The sequence below is a fragment of the Bidens hawaiensis genome, unplaced genomic scaffold, assembly GCF_021521415.1.
Source record: "Bidens hawaiensis isolate Kalapana, Puna unplaced genomic scaffold, B.hawaiensis_p1.1 tig00001382_1, whole genome shotgun sequence".
In the NCBI taxonomy this organism is placed as follows: Eukaryota; Viridiplantae; Streptophyta; class Magnoliopsida; order Asterales; family Asteraceae; genus Bidens; species Bidens hawaiensis.
In genome coordinates this window covers 862,708-882,688 of record NW_027491078.1, presented here as the reverse complement: position 1 = coordinate 882,688, position 19,981 = coordinate 862,708, and the positions used below count along the sequence as shown (strand labels likewise).

The 19,981-nt window shown below is 35.4% G+C and overlaps 1 protein-coding gene across 1 annotated transcript; it reads right to left on the bottom strand.

The window, feature by feature from the left end:
- Window positions 1–8,203: 8,203 nt before the first annotated feature.
- On the bottom strand, window positions 8,204–19,128 carry LOC143573166 (coniferyl alcohol acyltransferase-like). The gene is made up of 4 exons (XM_077058119.1): window positions 18,754–19,128; window positions 12,736–13,305; window positions 10,787–11,129; window positions 8,204–8,274 (listed from the first exon to the last, which is right to left on the bottom strand). Exons 1-4 carry the CDS (start codon window positions 19,126–19,128, stop codon window positions 8,204–8,206), a joined length of 1,359 nt encoding a protein of 452 aa, XP_076914234.1.
- Window positions 19,129–19,981: the final 853 nt, after the last annotated feature.

The following is a 19,981-nucleotide window of genomic DNA, read 5'->3' as shown; positions in this document are numbered from 1 at the left end:
CATACCTAGCACCCGCAGGGAATTGAAGCCAAGAAAACCTTGGCGAACAAGTAACCGTAAGACGGCTGCGGGTACAGTGTTAAGGCAAAACCCTTCACATACCTAACACCCGCAGGGAATTGAAGCCAAGTACCTCGGCAACCAAGTAACTATAAGACGGGTGCGGGTACAGTGTAAAGGCAAAACCCTTCACATACCTAGCACCCGCAGGGAATTGACGCCAGGAATACCTTGGAAGTAAAGTAACCGTAAGACGAGCGCAGGTACAGTGTTAAGGCAAAACCCTTCACATACCTAGCGCTCCGCTGGGAATTGAAACCAAGAAGGATCTTCTGGGCAATGCTAGCGGAAACGGAAATAACATCCCCGCATAGCGGGAACGTCGAGAACTACGTTGTTTGAAGCTCCAGGATGGAATTGGTGGTTTTAACATAATTGATCACTATGTTCAAAAACTACCAAAACCTCATGGAGAATCCACACAAGTGGGACTCAACGCTCCTGGCTTGCGAGGAGGTTACAGACCTACCCGCATCATACCCAAAGACCAAGCAGGAAACTCGGGAATTTCTGCAAGTGACAAGGACTTCCGCGGGAGGAATCCCCATGGAAAACCTTAATAAACCCTTTTCAAAAACCCTTTGCTTAAGTCCAAAAGTTCACCTCACTTTATTAAACACTCATGAGAAGAACATTGGACTGGGGGGACTTGAAGAGGTAGGTCCCAGCAGAGCCCAGTTGGACCCGCAAGACTCACCTTGAAGAGGGACGTCTGCACAGAAACCAACTGGATCCGCAGGACCAACCATGCTCAGAGACGTGACGTCCTTACGCGCAGTACGCAAGCTGGTCCCGCAGGAAATGCCTCCCGATGGTGAAGGACTCCGCCTGTCCCCACAGCCTCGGATACAAGCCATCAGGGAAGGCCACCCGCGCAGCAAGGCTACACGCACAAGGCACTTAGCTCTCAATCACTCAGTGTCACCTGAAGGAATGAGCAAAGCCGGGAACAATCCCGCACAAGGGCGGGAGGGGGAATACTCCCACCCAAATAAGCCAGTCCGTACGATACAGGAAGATCTTCTGTACTGTACCTGACGAGGTATGGGAAAAAGATCTGACTAAAGTGACGACAGCTTACTGACACAGTATGGCGAGCAGCATGCTCCTGTACTGTGTCACTATTAGCCGCTGCCTACTCACCAACTACTGCCATACCACGTGCGTAGCCAGCAGTTGGTGGAAAAGGAATAGTACACAGCAGGCCTGGTCACTATCAGCCGCTGCCTACCCACCAACTACCAGCAGGGCACGTGCGTAGGCCACTGTTGGTGGAACAGGAACACTGTTTCAGCCGGCCACACCTCCTTGGAAACCTACCTTCGGCTATAAATACCCCAAATGGTATGACCATCATATCTCATCTTGTATTATCATATTATACCTGATATCTGCTCTAGCAATCTCTTAATATACACTTATATTTAAAGAGCAATCTAGTCTGATTCTCACGCCGGAGGGTGGTCACAAGGAGGAACCCCCCCTTCTCAGTGACGAGCTCACGGTGTCTGTTTTGCAGGTTATTAGAAGAACCATCTTCTCAGGGTCTAACCCCTCGTGGGAAATATCTATCTAACCCCCAGGTTACCAGTAATCTGCCCGGGGTTCGGTTAGTGTTTCTTCAGTGGAGCAAACCAGAATCATTACCAAGCCAGAAAGATGGTAGTCACAGAATAAACCCTCACTCGGAGATGGTGAATAAAAGTTGCGGTTCAATTGAGGGAACAATTCAAGGAATTAATCACAATATAGAGCCTAGGGCTTTGATACCATGTAAAAATTCTTGATTGATTGATTCAAATGAACAAGAACAAGCTTGAAAGAAACCAAATCGTATTCAAGGGATTACAATATAGTGCAATCATACAAGCTAAGCTATCACAGATTGCATACGATTGGACACAGCTTCAGAATTGAATGCTTGATTAGTAGGAACCAAGATGAAAGTAACTTCTGTTTTTGTGTGTATTTTTCTCTAAGATTGGTCTCTGTATACAGGGGTGTCCAAAATACCCGAACCCGAAAAGCCGACTTGACCCGAACCCGGATAAACAAATTCGGGTCGGGTTAAATAGGGTCAAAAAGTATTAATCGGGTTATTCGGGTTAACCCGAATTGTTAATAGGGTCGGGTTTCGGGTTTACTTTTGGAAAAAAGTCAGGTTTCGGGTTAACCTAAATAACCCGATTAGTGGTGATACTTAACTTTAAATACGATGATCAGAAGGTGAAATAAGCACTATAAAGGCAATAATGTAAGCTTTATAAAGGAGTTAATTATCTTGTTTGTTCATGAACCGTTCAACGGAAATTTCATTTATGGTGTGTTCATTTATTAAACGAACGACCATGATCACATGTTTCACTCGTTCATCTATGTTTATGAACGTTCATTTATGATCGTTCATTTAAGTTTGTTTACATTCGTTCATGTTCGTTTACATATTAATAGAAAATTATTAAATATTATTTGCATTTAGTAATTAAATGACCCTATTATGTTTTATATATGTTTGTTTGCGTTTATTTATATGTGTTCATTTATGTTCGTTAATGTACGTTTGTGTTCGTTAATGTATGTACATATATGTTCCTTCATGTTTGTTTATCTTTGTTTAATTATGTCCATTTATGTTCGTGAACTCTTCGTTTAGATTTTAAATGAACGAACATAAACATGAAAATGCTTAGTTTTTAACTAACTAATATGAACACAAATATTTGTTCGATTAAGTGTTCGTGTTCGTGTTCGTGTTCGTTAAAAGTTAAATGAAAGAACACGGGCATACCTTTGTTCATGTCCGTTCGGTTCGTTTACAAGTCTATATATGTAATTATAAGATAATTACTTGTAAAAGAAATTAAAAATTGAGTGGAATGAGAAATTTTGCGATATACAAGTTACAAACATAAAAAACAACCTAAAAATATAAAGCAACATGGTTAACCCGACTAACCCGACCCGACTAACCCGAATAACCCAAACCCGACTAACCCGAACCTTAATAGGGTCGGGTTGCGGGTTAGATATTTTTTAAGGAAAACCCGACTAACCCGACCCGATTAACCCGAAACCCGATCGAATTGACCCGATGAACACCCCTATCTGTATATATGCTTGGAGAAGGAATAGAGACAGCTCATGGCAACCCTTCTAAATCCCTTGAAATTAGCTAACGGCTCTAACTTTCCTTTATAGCATAAATCATCCTTCAATATTTTCTTTATTTAACCTCGTGGCATAAAAAAGGTAAAAAAGAAAAAGAAAAAGGGAATTAGAAGTGAATAATTTTAACATAAAGCATCAATCAAATGACTTTGGTTTGGATTGATACTCAAAGTTGTATGACTTTAAGGTTGATGAGTGCTCAACCTTGTAGACCCAGAACATTTACACTACTGCAAAACTTGAGAGTTAAGCCTGGAAAAGATTGTAAGTTTTGTGATCGGTTTAAAGCTGAATTCAGTCGGATACAAAGTTAGCGACCAAACATAGTCTAATCGCAAAAGAGCCACAAGTTTTGGGGTCGTTGATTTTGTAGCAATAGTAGCAAATTAAAACAATCACAAATTAATATGTGAAAAAAAATATTAAAAAAGAATATTATATATGCGTCGGTCACAGGATATGAGAAAAAATAAACTAAATATACATCACAACCATTAATACTAATGAAAAAAAAGTTATTTGAAAATACAATATGTCCAAAAATATGTGAAAAATAAAAAGTATAATCTGTTTGCAAACCAGTAAAAAAATGAGTCAAAAACATTCAATAAATAAGATCGCAAGTGAAAAACGTAATAATAAATGATCGGTTAAGGTCATTTTTGTTTAGATGATATTAATTATTGTTATTGGTGGCCATTGAGAAACAATGATGCTCGCTTCATATCAATATGCATACCTAAGAACATTGATAATGGACAATACTAGTGATACAAGGTTCTTGATGTGGTACCATTAATGAATGCTTACTCGGATCATTGATAGTCCATCAAGCTCATTGATGGTCAACCGGGGATGGTCATCCATGACCTAGTGGTATGATACACCCCCCCCCCAAAAAAAAAAAAAAAAAAAAAACCCCACCACACGCACATGAGGGTTAGCTATGTAGCCTTCAAAAACCACGACCTTTATTCCCTAGTTGTCCCTTTCGCTGCACACAACATCACCATTGCGATCGTCAACAATGACTCGACGAATTGGCAACATCGAACGCAAGCACTATGGAAAGTAAACGGATCATCAAACTCCCAATCAATCTCTTTTGAACACTCTGCATGTTAATTCCCTTTGCCCTCATTCACCTTTTTAAATCTATGGGGAGCCGGTTTTGGAACTTAGCCGGTTTTGCGATCGTCAACCATAATTTTTTTTATGTTCCGTAGCTATTAGTCCAAATATTAAATTGCCTGGCCCAAATATGAAAAGACCAAAGATCCAAATAGCTTGTATAATCTGAAGGGCCCAAAGACTCAAAAAGAGTGAAAGTTGAAACAAATAAAAAAAAATTACAAATTTTGTCCTTTTGAATTATCAAAATTATGGAATGAGTCCTTTTTGAAAATGACTTTCATTCTTTATTCTTTATTTGCATGTTTGGCTCGGTTTTAGTCCTTTACACTAACGGATGTTAAGTTTTCCAGTTAAGTCACCCCATGTGACTTGCATGTAAGGGTCTTTTCGTCCTTTTACCCCTAAGGACAATTTATGTAACAAACCGTCGTCGCCGCCGCCGCCACCGCGGTGTCGCCGCCATAACCCTACTACCACCTCACACTATGTACAACCAAACACCATTATACAATCAAAAGGGGGCTAGAAATTGGAATGTGTTTGGTGGTTGTGACTCATCGCCAGAAAACACAAAAAAGAACCACCTTCTCCTACTAATCGTTCAGATCTGCAATGACTCATATCAAATGATGCCTGAATCAGACCAAATTGGAGGTTAACAGCCAAAATCAAACCTGAATTAGACATAATCAGGGTCGTAGTCTCGTTTTTTTAGCAAATCGGAGATAATGGTGATGGTGATGAAGGTTGATGGTGCGTGGTTGGCGATGACGAAGGTTTGGTGGTGCTTGATCGACAGCGATGATGGAGGTTTGGTAGTGGTTGGCCACCAGCGATGATAGAGGCTTGACGGTGCTTAAGAAACTACTCTGAATTCTCTGTGTGATAATGATAACATGTTTTGTTTAATAATATATATTAATAGTTTTTTAATATATTAACAATATTATTTATTAATAATAAGGAAATTCTAAATTGATAATGGTTTTGTAAATTGCATAAATAGTCCTTTAAGAGAGTAAAAAGACTAAAATGCCCTCACATGCAAGTCACATGAGGTGACTTAACTGGAAAACTTAACATCCGTTAGTATAAAGGACTAAAACCGAGCCAAACATGCAAATAAATGATATGTGATATATAATTATAAAAGCAATTAACAATGTAGATATGTAATATTATAGTATTATGGTTCTAACCTATCATTTCCTTAAAAAATAATATTAGAAAAGGTGAACTCTAGAGTAACTTTTGATTAGGTTTATCTGTTACTCGTTTAGAGCTTGAAATATGAACAGGGTCGTCTTCGAGAATTTAAATACCTAGGACGAGCATAAAAAAAGGCCCGTAGACCCTAACGAGTAACTAAATATATAAGATATTTTTTTAAACGACATTAACGGCTATAACAATAAAAATAGCAAAATTATAGTAATAAACTCAAATACAATAATAGCTAACGTCTAACCGATGATTCGTGAAGTTCTCATAGTATTCTTGACAACAAATTGTTTGATCATCTATTCGCAGTTTATACTATCTAAGATTTCGCTCTCGATGGCTATCATCGCCAATCCATTAAGTCTTTCTTTGGACATTGTGGATCGTAAATAAGATTTTAAAAACTTCAACTTTGAAAAGCTTCTTTCTGCGGATGCTACCGTGACTGAAATTGTTAACAATATTCTATATGCAATTCTTGCATTTGGGAAATTTTCTTAGGTCTCGTTCAAATGATTCAAAACTTCAATAGAGCTACTAAATTCCATGGTATATAATGTGTCTAACGAACTTAACTCCATATAAAGCTCCTCGCCATCAATATTCGATCTTCCTTCAAACTTAAGTGCATTTTCAAGAAAATTACAAGATTACTTAAGATCTTCATCTTCAATTTCCCTCAATTTTGTGGAAACAAAAATCAAGATAATTTCTCATAATTTTTGAATTGATCAAATCCTGTCTCAAGAGAAGTAACAGCTTGATCAATAATATATAAAAATAATTTACTCTAAAATTCTCTTGAAGAATAAATGAAGTTTCTTGGCTACTTGAACACTCATTACTTTATTTTTTCCTTTAAATTACACGTTTTTGTGCAAATATCGGGTCAATGCCCATTTCAAAAGCAATCTTCTTAGCTTCATCTATCGCTTTTGCAAAACCATTTTCTCGAAAATCCTTGAGGAAGTCAATCAATCGGTTTATTAGGTATTATCATTCTTTTTTATTTTATTTTTTAATTTAGTTTGGGCTCAATACCACAATTGGATTATGTTAACACAAAAATTGGGCCCAATATGTAATAAGTGGATTAATATTTATTCCTATTCTATAAAGAAATTTAATATATATAGGAGAGATTTCAATTAAGAACCTTTTTGAGTTTTAAGATTTCGAAAGAACTCAGTGTAACGATTTTTTTTTCGAATTTTTTTTACACATGCATAATATATGTAAGTTACATATACGTAAAAAAATTACAGAATTTTTTACGCACCGAGTCGACTTTTTACACATGTGTAACGGACGTAAAAGTTAGTGTAACCACTTACATATTTATTCTCTCTCATACTTTGACTTTTTTGTCAGATTTAATCTCAACCACATATTCCAATCCATTTAATTAAATGTGTGTCCTAGAATGAAGTTCTTAAAACTCAACATGGTTCTTAAAATATCTCTTCCCTATACATATATATATAAAATTTTGTGTCCCCGAAAAATAAGTACCCCGACCGGTTGTCGGGGTTGCACCTCCCTAGAGCCGGCTGTGAATATGAAGAGTTGTTTTACAAATTTGCTAAAAGAAAATGCTAGAAAAGCCTAGCGACTCGTGTAGTTATTTTAAATAGTATTGTTATGGTTAATGTTAACATGGTATCATACTTATCGTTCTATTACTGATTATATATATATATACACAATGGCGAAGCTTGGACTAAGGCGTCGGGGGGGGGGGGGGGGGGGGGGGGGGGGCTCAAAATGTATACAAAAATTCACAAACGACGGGGGGCGGACTCAAATTTTCAGCCGAAAACGTCTAAATTTACACTACGCATAAAAATTTTCGGGCGAATATGGGTAAATTTACACTGCTATGTGAAAAAACCGGGGGAGGGGGGGCCACCCCGACCCTAACTATACTTCGCCATTGTGTGTGTGTGTGTGTGTGTATAAGTTTATAACATGGGCCATTTTTTTGTTTGCACAGGGTCTACTAAGGTCGACGCATTCTTAGAGACGGCCCTAACCGGAACTTTGAGACTCGTTGGCGTCCTCGTATTATTATTATTATTATTATTATTATTATTATTATTATTAATTTTTTTTTGGGGTGGGGGGTATCACTTTCTAAAAAATGTACTTCGACAAACTTATAAAATTCTTTTTATTTTTATCCTTTTGTACGCTTTGTTTGTAGAATCTTGGCCGGAATGTATGGCATATTCTCTATTTCTCTTTTTTATAAGCACGCTAAATATCAATACATATGTAGTCGTACATGGTTAGAATTTAGAAACGATTTGTTGGATAATGATGGACCCGCTTCGTAAGAAAATATCCATATGTTAGAAATCTGTATATCTAGAAATTTTAAATTCGATATTCATATCCTCTAGACAGAACATATGATACTTTATTAATATGCAAAATAGTAAATTTTGGAACCTTAAAAGATAATGCCTTAGTTACATAGAAAGAGTATATAATATGTTTCTAATAACAAGAAAGAGAACAATTAAATAGAAATAAAGTATACACAAACTATTAACCATAAGTTTTAAGCAATATACCATTAGATTCAAAATCCTTGATTTTATACCAATATTAATCAATCTTAAAGTTTAAGGTAAGCAGTAGTCAAGGGTTTAAAAAGGTGACTCGCATGTGTCTCCATGTAGTTCAAATTGTCACGCCCCGACCATGACGGAGCGTCGGGGAGCAACCGATTGTTAACCGCACACGACACTATTAAGTGACAATATTTAATCAACTCATTTAAATTCATAAAAACACAAAGAGTCACATAACTTGTTCATATAATAACCAAATTCAAATCATAGTAAATAATATATTGTTCGTTTTGCTAATATCCTAATAGTCTCGATAACGTTTTTTTTTCTTCAAATCCTCGAGTCAACCTAAAGTCAAACCTGTAACATTGCATAAATAGATTTTGTCAACACAAAGGTTGGTGAGCAATTTCATAGTTTTTGAACAATAGATATATAATATGAAATTCCACAACTTGTATACAAAACAATAAATAATAGCAACAATTTAGATAAATGAAATCGTTAATAAGAATACATTAACGACACCTTTCTATATGGGGATGCCAAATATACTCGGATTTTGTATGAAATCGTTAATAAGAATACATTAACGACACCTTTCTATAAGGGGATGCCAGATATACTCGGATTTATGAATCAACCATCCAAAAGCGGTAAACACATTAGCACTTAAACATATAAGCATATAATCACCAAATCGAGCATTTATTTAAGTGAAGTATACAATAAAGTTTGTGGTTTAAGACTCAAGTATAAATCATTTGGATTTGAATAAGTTTGCAATGTCACCCCCAAAATATAAAAGAGTGAAAACGGGAGATGAAAGTACTCACATTCAAGTAATAAACTTGAAAGATTTGATGATTTGGAGATTAACCGGAACGATGAGTTTAACGAACGAAGCCTAAAGGAGAAGAAGTCTTGTATTAGAAAAGTTGTCTTGGAAGTCTTTAAATGAAAATAAATGATAAGAAATATAAACAATTTAAAGTTTATGGTTTAAAATGTAAATATTTAAGAAATTATAATAATAGTCCTTTAAAAATATAAGTTTGCTCGAAACCGGGTTAAAGTATCTAGCCCTTAATTTTACTCAACCTATGTTAAGTAATAAGGTGGGTAAAAATGCAAGAAAACAAGTCCCTTTATAATATAGATACTAAAATGGGTTTTAACGAGTGTTCGGGTGGTCGGTTCGGGTCTTGGTGACTTGACCAAACCCAAAGTCAACTTTCCCAAAATAATAAATGAGATAACTCAATAAATCTTAAAGAGACTTAACCAAGTATGTAGTTCTATTGTTTTAGAACCAACAACGTCCGTTAATCGAGTGTTCGGTTTAGTCGGTCCAAACTTTGTTATAAGATCAAGTTGGATTCAACATTCCGAGTACTTTGTGAAAATAATTAAAATCAGTTTATAAAGTATTTTTAAATAAATATATAAGCTTTAATGGTTAAAAACACACTTGTGTGTCTTAAGCGAGTAAACTTGGTTTAGTTCGGTTTGGTTCGGTTTTTTTTATCTTGGAATAAGGCCAAGAATGGTTACCACATGTCCAAACATCATAGAACTTGTAAAATAATTTATAAATAATAATACCAAAGTTTTACATACAAAAAGTCAACAACAAAGTCTTTAAACGAAAGTTCGGTTTTTGGTTCGGATCTTGTTTCGGGATAAGACCGAGGTTAGATTCTACAAACCCATAACCATGGAACTAATTAAAATGATTCTAGAAACTCAAATCTTACATAAAACATGTTTATACAACTATTTAAACAAACTAGTAAACAAGAGTTCGGCTTCCAGTTTGGAGCTATTTACGAAATAACCGAGGCTAGTCTCTACAAACCCATAACTATGGAACTCAAAATGTAAAATAAAACTAAGATGAGCAGAAGTTAAACAAGTATAACTAGTTTGATAGTTAGATGCGGAAAATATATATAATCAAGGACTACTACGAGTCCTCCATGTAGCTTTGTCTTATGGGCCGGACACTTAACCGACCGAGACCGGAGAAATGCCCACCGAAGGTACAAAGGGTGCTATTATATATATGTTGTATAACAATCTTCAAGTATAAATAAGTGTTAACAAGTTGATTATAATATAAGACTATGGTCAGTTTGACTTTGGAAAGTCAAACTGTCAAAAAAAATATGAAGAACACCTTTGAATGCTTGAGAATTGGAAGAGAAAGAGATGAATGAGCAATTATTAATGAAGGGGATATGGGTGTATATATAGAGTGGGTTGAAAGGGTCAAGCATGGGGTGTGATATCAAGGTTTGCATGCAAGAGGGGTCAAGACAAGTCACAAAACAACAAAAAAATAAAAAATAAAAAATAAAAAAATGGGCTGCTGGTCTGCTGCTGGTCAGCACGTCGGTTCGCGTCCGGAAGTTCGTTTTTGATGTATCTTGAGAGTTTTAAGTCCGTTTTCGAATCCGTAAAAGGGGTTTTTCAAATTAGACAAGCGGGAATGTTTTAGTAACATAAAATCCAATATTTTATATATTTGAAATGTTCGGGATATAAATCGGGTCGGTTTACAACATAAAAACAAATACAAAATAAATACAATTTAACCCGAAATCGAGGATTGTCACAGTTCAAATGCTTCCTAGGCAAATGCATGTAGACAACCCAATCATCGACTTTGACTGGGCTCGCCATCGTCATCACATAACAATCCCTTCGTGTCATTGGAACATAGCATGATCCGAACACTAGCTTGCCCCACCCAAAATCCATCTTGTCCATGATCGAAAAGCATTGACCAGATGACACCATGATTGAGACCGCCTTCTCGGTTCCAGCAAATGGCCGAGACATCAACTGTCTTGGCCTTTGATCCTCAACCCAATCTATTAAGTCCAAGAAGTGTTCCTTGTTAGCTGCACTTTTTAAGAACTTGTGAACCTTGGTTGCCACCGAACTCAATGGCATGTCCTTCAAATCCTGTGTAATATGTTTCAGAATCACAAGCACAAAAATATCATTATTTCCTAGCTGTGTTTAAAAGATGTTGGCGTTATTGAAAAATCAAAAATTGGGCCATGATAACAGAAGAAGTTAATAAAATGACCTTAACTTTTAAAATTATCAATTAACCAATTTTTAATATGTGTGCTCAGTGCTCACCATAGCAAATTTATATCCTAGCATACACATTCCCAACGCAGCAGATCTATAAATGGCGCAACAAATTTCTATCATGACACAATAGATCTATACATGACGCAACATATTTCCATCACGAGACAGCAGATTAATGCACCGCGCATCCGATGCATACTGCTGAGCTAGTGGACACACTAGCTTATATCTTGTATGTTTATATTTGTTTTTATAAAAATATCATTATAATTTGTTGACACATAATTTAAATCTAAAAATTTAATAATTCTTTTGATAAAATGTTAAACTTTTCAAAGAGTATTTAATTTAAAAAAGAACAGTATTTTATCCTTTTACAAACTTCTTTGTAATTTTTAAATATCATATTATATATATTATATATGTATAATTAAATCATATAAAAAAATGGCAGTAAAACAAAACAAACAACAAATATTAAGTTGATATGTAATTAAGGGTTAGGTTCAAATAAGAAGTTTGATTTTCCTAAGAAGATTAGGAAGGAGAATATTTTAGTCTAACACTTTAATATCAAAACCCACTTAATTTAATTTCAAAAACCCACTTACATAAAACCCAATTACATATTTACTCTCTACAACCACCACCACTCCACCGCCCACCGCCACCACAACCGTTACCCACCGCCACCACCTCGCCGGAAAAGTCCGAAAAAACACAATGGAAAACTCTATGAAAAACACAATATAAAAAACACAATGAAAAAAACACAATAAAAAACACAATTGTATGACACAATGTAAAAAAATACAATGGAAAAAACACAATGAAAAAAAAACACAATGAAAAATACTATTGTATAACACAATTTTGTAAAACACAATTTGTAAAAAACCCACTAATTTACAATATGGTACTCATATGAAAGATAAAAAGACACTCGTTATTATGATGAATTTGTTTTTCAATAAAAACGTCGTAAAAAAAGTTATGGACGTTTTAAAATGATGGGGGAATTTGGCATGTGCCTTGCATGTGGAGAGAGAAAGTCAACAAATGTGTTATTTTTTTATGCCCTTTACCTTGTGTTCACACTTGATTTCTTCCTAAACTAATCTCAACCCTCCATATTCAAAATCAATGGACAAGATTACTTCTAATCCTTCTTACAAAAACTATACTTCCTATTATAACCTAACCCATGTAATTAAATAGATAAAAGATTACAACTTGCTTAATTTTTTTTTCTTTAAAGTAATTAATCATCAACCACTTTGTCATGGCTAGTTTTATGATTTTCCAATTTATTTTTAGGTTTAGTTTTTGTTTCATGTCTAGCATCATGATTTTCCACTTTATTTCTTGGTTAGTTATTATTATTATTGTATAACTTTTAGCAACCTCTAATGCTGGTATATATATATTTAAGCTATGGCACAAGTGTGCATGAAATCGAAGTTTATACCTTTGCTTGGATCCTTCCGAACGGGATAGACAAAACATTACCAAAGTGTGCAGCCATAAGATTTTCTTTCTCGACTCCTTCTCCCTCCGATAGCCTTCTTCTTCCATCAACCGCAACTGCGATGTTGCAAATATGATCAACATGGCCCGAGTCCTCCATAAACTTAGCCGTAATCTTCCACAAAAAGGAGGTAAACGACACTAACTTCGACCTTTGCCATCCGTTTTCACTGGCTGACAACTGAAGTCTCTTAAGTTGATCACCTTCCATGTAGTACATTCGACTTATATTAAAGTCTTGATGATCTAGATCATTTGATTCACATCTTTTGTCAGTTTGAAGCGATGGGAGATTAGAAACTGAAAGAAACATGTTGGCTATTGAAGGCGCATAGAGGGTTGGGTGCCTAGCGTTGAGAACTGAACGACGAAAAGAAGGCAAGAATGATGGTGGTTGGGACCGAGTCATATTGGCCCATGAGGAGACAAACATGTTGGTTGAGTAGCCGTCAGTTACTCGATGATCAAACATGCATGCTATCACCATTCCACCGCATTTCAACGTTGTGACCTGCGATGATAAGTTGTCTTCAAAATCGAATTATGTCATAATTAATAAAATGGAACCATTGCGAATTTTAATTTGAAAACCCACGGTTGTTAACTTTTTTCTAGTAGCACATATTCCCTTAAAACATATGAAAATATTGTTGTTATAATCTTTTAAAAAATTCATACTGTAAAATCGAACACGTTTAACTACAATTTATTTATACTGTGTGGAGCCAGCTCTTTTAATATAAACATTAATTATCAATATAACTTATATAATTACCCGTATCCGGCCAAATGCTAAAACCATAGTGACTTAGGCTTACATTGATTTAAATCTTACTAGCCCAATGACCAAAAGCTTAGGTCCTTTAACCTAAGGTCCTAGCTCGTGATCTTAAAGATTTAAACCTTATTAAAACAAAATCAACTCGCAATTGCAAACAAAAAAGCAGCTGATAGTGACACACAACTCAGTCGATCATGTTTTGTCACCACCAGATATTAAGTGAATAACTCATTTGATGTACAGTTTTATTGTTTCAGATTATTTAGTTAAGGAATAGGGACAATGTTTTGAAAAATTATACAAGTTAGGAACTTTGGATTAAATACATTATTTGTATAACTAGTTAGGTGCTCGAGCGATACAATGGGGAGCAACACTTAAAGGTTGTTAGCGAGCCAAGTCTGGCCGAGCTAACGCTAGCTCGAGCTCGACTCGAACTTCATACCAAGAGCTGACTCAGCTCAGCTCAAAATTATCGCTATCTTAAACTTGAGTTTGTCTTGATTATTGTGATATTTATATAATTTGAGTTTTTTTTAATCATGTGTTTGTAAAACATATATGAAGAAACTTGTAACTTGGAATTTACATCTTTATATTTAATACAATTTACATCAAAATGTCGAAAAAAACAAGTATGTTCAGCTTTTTTTTAAACATAATATATTCAGCTATATAGAAGGAAAAGAAATTATCTAGTTTATGGATAAAGATTGTGGAGCAAATAAATAACTATTTATAGAAATACCAAAAGTTATATAAAGTTGAATTACCATTATTGTAAGTATTATTAAAGAATGAAACATATTAAGTTTTAAATAATGTTTTATTGGCTTGTGCATATTAATGCTCCACTAATTTGTACCTTATAATCTAAATTTCGATATTGAATAAAATTTACATTGAAACGTCGAGAAAAATACGCACGTCGCAACGGTATTCTCGTTTTTTAAATATAATATATTTAAAAAATGTATAAGAAATTTAAAAAAATAAATAAAATTGTTTAAGTATAGGATTAAAGATGAGGGACAAAAGTATAAATATTTCTAAGTTAATAGGGCAATGCTGTAACTACCATTTAGAAATTAAAGTTAACCGTATTTGACTTTTTATTGAACAAGTTGATTTACCCTTATTCTAATACATTATAGATTGTATCATGTGTTGATTAATTTGTAAAACTCTTAAAAAGTAAATGTCTTAATTTGTTTATAACTGATGCATGTATTATATATAGTATAGATTACATGAGTTTTGAAAAATTAGATTATATATTCTTCATTATTCATTTCTAACGATGTTGTACTTTTGTTAATTATATAAAATTTAGTTTTAATTATCTATTTTATTTTGAGCTAACCTAATGACTCAAACTGAATAGATAAACAAACCATTAGAATTGTGTGAGCACTTAGAAAAAAAGTATACTTTTCTTGAGTTATATTTGTTTTTAATGAATTCTATACTCACTTCATTTTTTTTCTTGAAATCTTTTTAGAATTTGAATGCGTTAGGCCATCAACCTGAACACTAAATTAACGAATCCTTGTGGCATCTCATACTTTTTAATTATTTATTTTATGTTTAACGGCCTCACACTCTCACTACATAATGTAATAAGGCTGAGGGGTGTGGGGGCTCTAATGGGGGCGCGAGTGGGGGCTCCAGCCAATAATATTGTGACGTGTGGCAGAGAGAGAAACTGGATAAGGGGGGTGTTGGAGCCCCTGGCCCTGGTGTGGAGGGGCTCCAGCGGATTTTTTTTTATTTTTTTATTAAAAATCATTTTTAAAAACGTTAAAACAATTACCGCAACGCCGATCCTCAGAAATGACTATCCAAGCCCGACACAAGGCTTCCTTCTCATCCGATGACCACGGAGTGGTTTTCCGTTTCGTCCTCGGAGTCGAAGCCGGTCCCGGCCCGTCCGTTGCAAGTTGTTTTTTCCGGTGGACGCGTCTTCTTGCTCCCGTAGCATCACCGTGTGATTCTTGTGTCTCTGGAACAACAAAGTTAGGAGACGGTTGTATGTTGGATGGTTGAAAGCCGGATGTTTCTTGCGGCCCCGAATAAAACATCGGTTGGTCTGGTGACGACCATAAATCGTCGTCAATATAATCTGAATCTAGGTTTGGGTACAAATTTCCAGACATTTTTTTAAAAAAAAGTTGGAAAGATGGGTTGAAATGGGTTTTATTTTGAAGTTGTGTTTTGATATGGTTGATATGGTTGAAATGTGTTTTGAAGTTGTGTATTATATAGTACATTTTTTTTTTAATTTTTTTTTTTTAATTTTAATCCAACGGCTCTTTTGCCCCTCAACGTTCACTTTTCTCTCTCTTCTCCCGCGACCATACTCACGCCTGCCCGGGGGCTCGCGCTCGCGCCCCGTTCGCGCCCCGGTTCGCGCCCCGATGGTGTGGGGTTAGCGCCTGGGGGCGCGAGCGGAGGGGCTCTCGCGCCCAGGTTAGCGCCCCACACCCCTCAGCCTAAGTGTTAACACGTCATTACAATAGGATTGGATTGCCTGAGCCTATTACACATATCCTAACAAAACACTCACCAACCACACTCTGAAGTACACGTACTTGAAACTTGAACAACTTATTTAATTTAGAGTTAAAGCATATATGACCAAAAGACAAAACATAGATCATAATATATTTGTCATTTCTGACCGCAATTAGTTTAGATGACCATAGTATATATTTTCGTCATTTTGGCAACTATATATATATAAATAACAACTTTGGTATGGCCACTTGACGGCACGCTATTAGTTGACGAATTTAGTTTTTCATTTTTAGTTCAATTACCATAATAAACATAATAAAAACCAGCCAAACATATTTTTTTTTGTTTTAGTTTCTGTATTATAGTCAACCTGAAAGAAACTGACCGAGTTCGCGTAGGCTCGCGGCCTTATTTATAGCCCATGACCGACAACGCTCTGGTTTTACCAATGCAGAAGTTTACCGACCCCCCCCCCCCAAATGGTCGTTGGTCCACCTCAATTTATATTTTTCTTTTCGTTTTTTAATTAGTTATGGTGCCATAACATACGTTATCGACTGAATTCATGTCAAGTTACTGCCTCAATGCTTGGGAGTCGGGACCGACAACTAAGGATGAGCTCGGTACCGTATCGGTACAGGTACCGAAAATCCCGATCCCGAAAATCGCAAATTTTTGGTACCGGTACCGAAATGTTCGGTTCGGTACCGGTATTTAAGGTAAAATTCGGGAAATACCGGTACTGGTCCCGAAAACTCAAAACCTTGGTACCGATTCGGTACCAAATCGATACCGATACCAATCGGTACCATACCGATTTTTGTTCCTCCCTACCGACAACGCTTGGGTTTTTACCACCGCCTGGGTTTGCCAACCGAATAAACATCATCTTTAATATTTTGTTTTCTTATATGTTAATTTGACGAATTAATTTTTTGGGTTTTAACGCTCAAATTTGACCAATGATGTCTATATCGTGACGAACGTAGCCGATACTGACCAAATTCATGTCGACTCATCGTTGTAATGCTCGGGTTTTACCAACGTCAGCTTTTCAACGATTGAATTTTACCAACTGCCCCGACGCAACACGCCGGATAGAAAAACTAGTTTATATATAAGCACAATTGTATTAGTTGATGCATACTTCTATAAATTTCAATAGTCAAAAATGTTTAGTGTACCATTAAGTGACTTTTAAATAGATCTGTTGTCGATTAATTAAGCTTTACATATAACTATTTTATTTTTTTAAGCATTCAATATAGCTTTCCTTTTTAATTTAATTTAAAATATTTGAACTTGGTGCCGTAACTAACCTTTTTTCAATATACAAAACAATAACATTAAATTTAAATTATTGTATAATTAAAAAGAGACTTTCGCCTAGTGATATAGTTACGTAAATCAGTGACCCTTTCAAAGAGGTTGGGGAGTTTGAGTTCTGGCTTGAACATTGGCGTAAGACTAAAGTAAATTAGATTATTGTTAAAAAAATAGTTAAAATCGCCATGATAAAATTACATGTCTTGAGTAAACTAAGTTTTTGTTCACCTAAAATCACATGATCTTAGGGGTGTTTTTTGGGTTTCGGGTTTTTTCAGCCAATTTCTTCGTGTTTAAAGTTTTTAATTTAGACCCAAAACTCAATCCAAATCTCTCACAGATTTTATGGCTCGGGTTAGGTTAATCGGGGTTCGAATATCCTAGAAAATAAAAAGAAAAGGAGAAACTTAAAAAATTACTATGCTGAAATTAAAGCAACATATTCTTAAGGCCGGCCCATAGGCCATCGAAATCAGCAAGTGCTTCACGCTCACACTTAATTAAGACCTCTAAAAAGGCCATTAAATATAGATATGTTATAATGGACAAAGTAAAATCAAATTTATTTGTTCGTCTAGTGGTATATTTGTGTGTTGCTTGGCTGTAGGGCTTGAGTTTGAGATCGGTTTCAAGCGATCTTCTTCTATTTCTATTCACAATTGTAATGAAAGGGTCACAAGAGCTAATGTCAATTTAATCCTCCAAAATCGTTGAGTCGGTCCTGCATATTCTTCACTCGTAACGTAACTAACCAATTAATAAATCGACATAACCCGATAAAACAATCAAAAATAGTAAAATTTAGCAAAGTCCAACGACATATAATAAGAAAACCAACATAATTGTCTTCAATATGTCGTGCTTAGGGTGCTCAATTACGGTTGCTATCAGTCACAAATCGAAAACATAAATAATTCATAAACAATCAATCCATAGTAGGTGGAATGGAAACAGCCGATCTACGCGATATACAAATAAACTTAGCGGCTAAGGCTTACCTTATTGTCAATTACCTATTACTTATTGGTCTAGTGGTATGATGACCCCTTTCATAAATGTGAGGTTATGGGTTTAAATCCTTGTTGCTAGAATTTTGTTAGTTAAAAAAAAAAGGTTAGACTATTATACCTAATAATATGTTTGGTTTTAAAACAAAAGGCTTATTCGGGTTTTTAGGATTGACCTGAAGAAGCACAGAAATCAGACTCAATAACCAGCCCAAGCTACTTCGGTTCGGATTTTTTTTAGTAGGTTAGTTCGGAACCTTAATTTCATAGACAATTATTTCGATGTTATTGTATCATATTAATGAATGAACTTAAATAGTTAATTAACCTGGATGGCTAGCACCCCATGAGACCTCTTGGGGACCATCTTTCCTTCAAAGCTTACATGAGGATAATGAAAGTTGAGTTCATGGAGTTTCACTTCAGCCGCAGCTACAATAAAATCGACACCTTTATTGTTGCAGTGAATCTCGGGCTCACCGGCAGAGTTGCGAACAATCTCTCCGGCTAGCGGGTAGAACAAGGTGAGTGCCTTAGATAAAGAAGCCTTGAGGGCATCAACCATTGTGGTAACATCAGTTGACTCATGGGATTTTTTGTAACAAAAGACAGAACCAACATCAAAGGGTGGCACCAACAAGTCCAGGTTTGCAACTGTTTCGGTCCTGATCACCTTCACTGAACCTTCAGCTTTAACACCCATTTGGTTATTTTGTATGTATGTTTATAGAGAGAGAGAGAGAGAGAGAGAGATATGAAGATGTGCACGTCTAATGAGCAGTTTGATAGAAAGCCATGATACATGTTTATATATATATATATATATATATGTATAAATATTATCACAGCAATTCAGGAGAGGCCTTGGGGAGGAGTGATATGGTCCTGTGGACACTAGGCCAGGGCATGTTTTTTAAGGGGACACAGATTTTTTTTTAAAAATCCGAATATTAATTATATAGACACTAGGCCGGGGGCATGTTTTTTAAGGGGTCACAAAATTCTTTTAAAAAATCCAAATATTAATTATATATATATATATATATATATAGACACCCCGAAAACTTATAAGCTTAACTTAATCATCGTTTAAATAAAATTAGCTTACAATATTGATCGTTGTCAAATGACCGGTCAAAATAGTATTAAATATGTGTTTCTAATTATCTTAAACTAGTTAGGACGAGTAGGATGTCGAACCACGAAGAGTAAATGGTCAACGTCTCGTACAACCAATTTTAATAATTATGAAGTTTAGCAATTTATGAAGTTTCAAGTTGAGTGCTGAACACACTAGCAAAGTTTTAGTTTGAATTAGCGAACACTATAACAATTGTAAGCAATAGATGGAAAATAAATCACACAAAAACACTAAACGCGCTCACTTCCCGACAACAATGCCAAAATTTATCGTGTCTTACCGATCAAGCAAACACCCAGAAGAGCATGTGGTCAATGTCATACGTTTGTTTATTTAAACTATTTACAAAAATGTAAAAGCAAGCAATTATGAAGTTTGAGTTGAATGCTGATCACACTATCAAGATTTGTTTGGA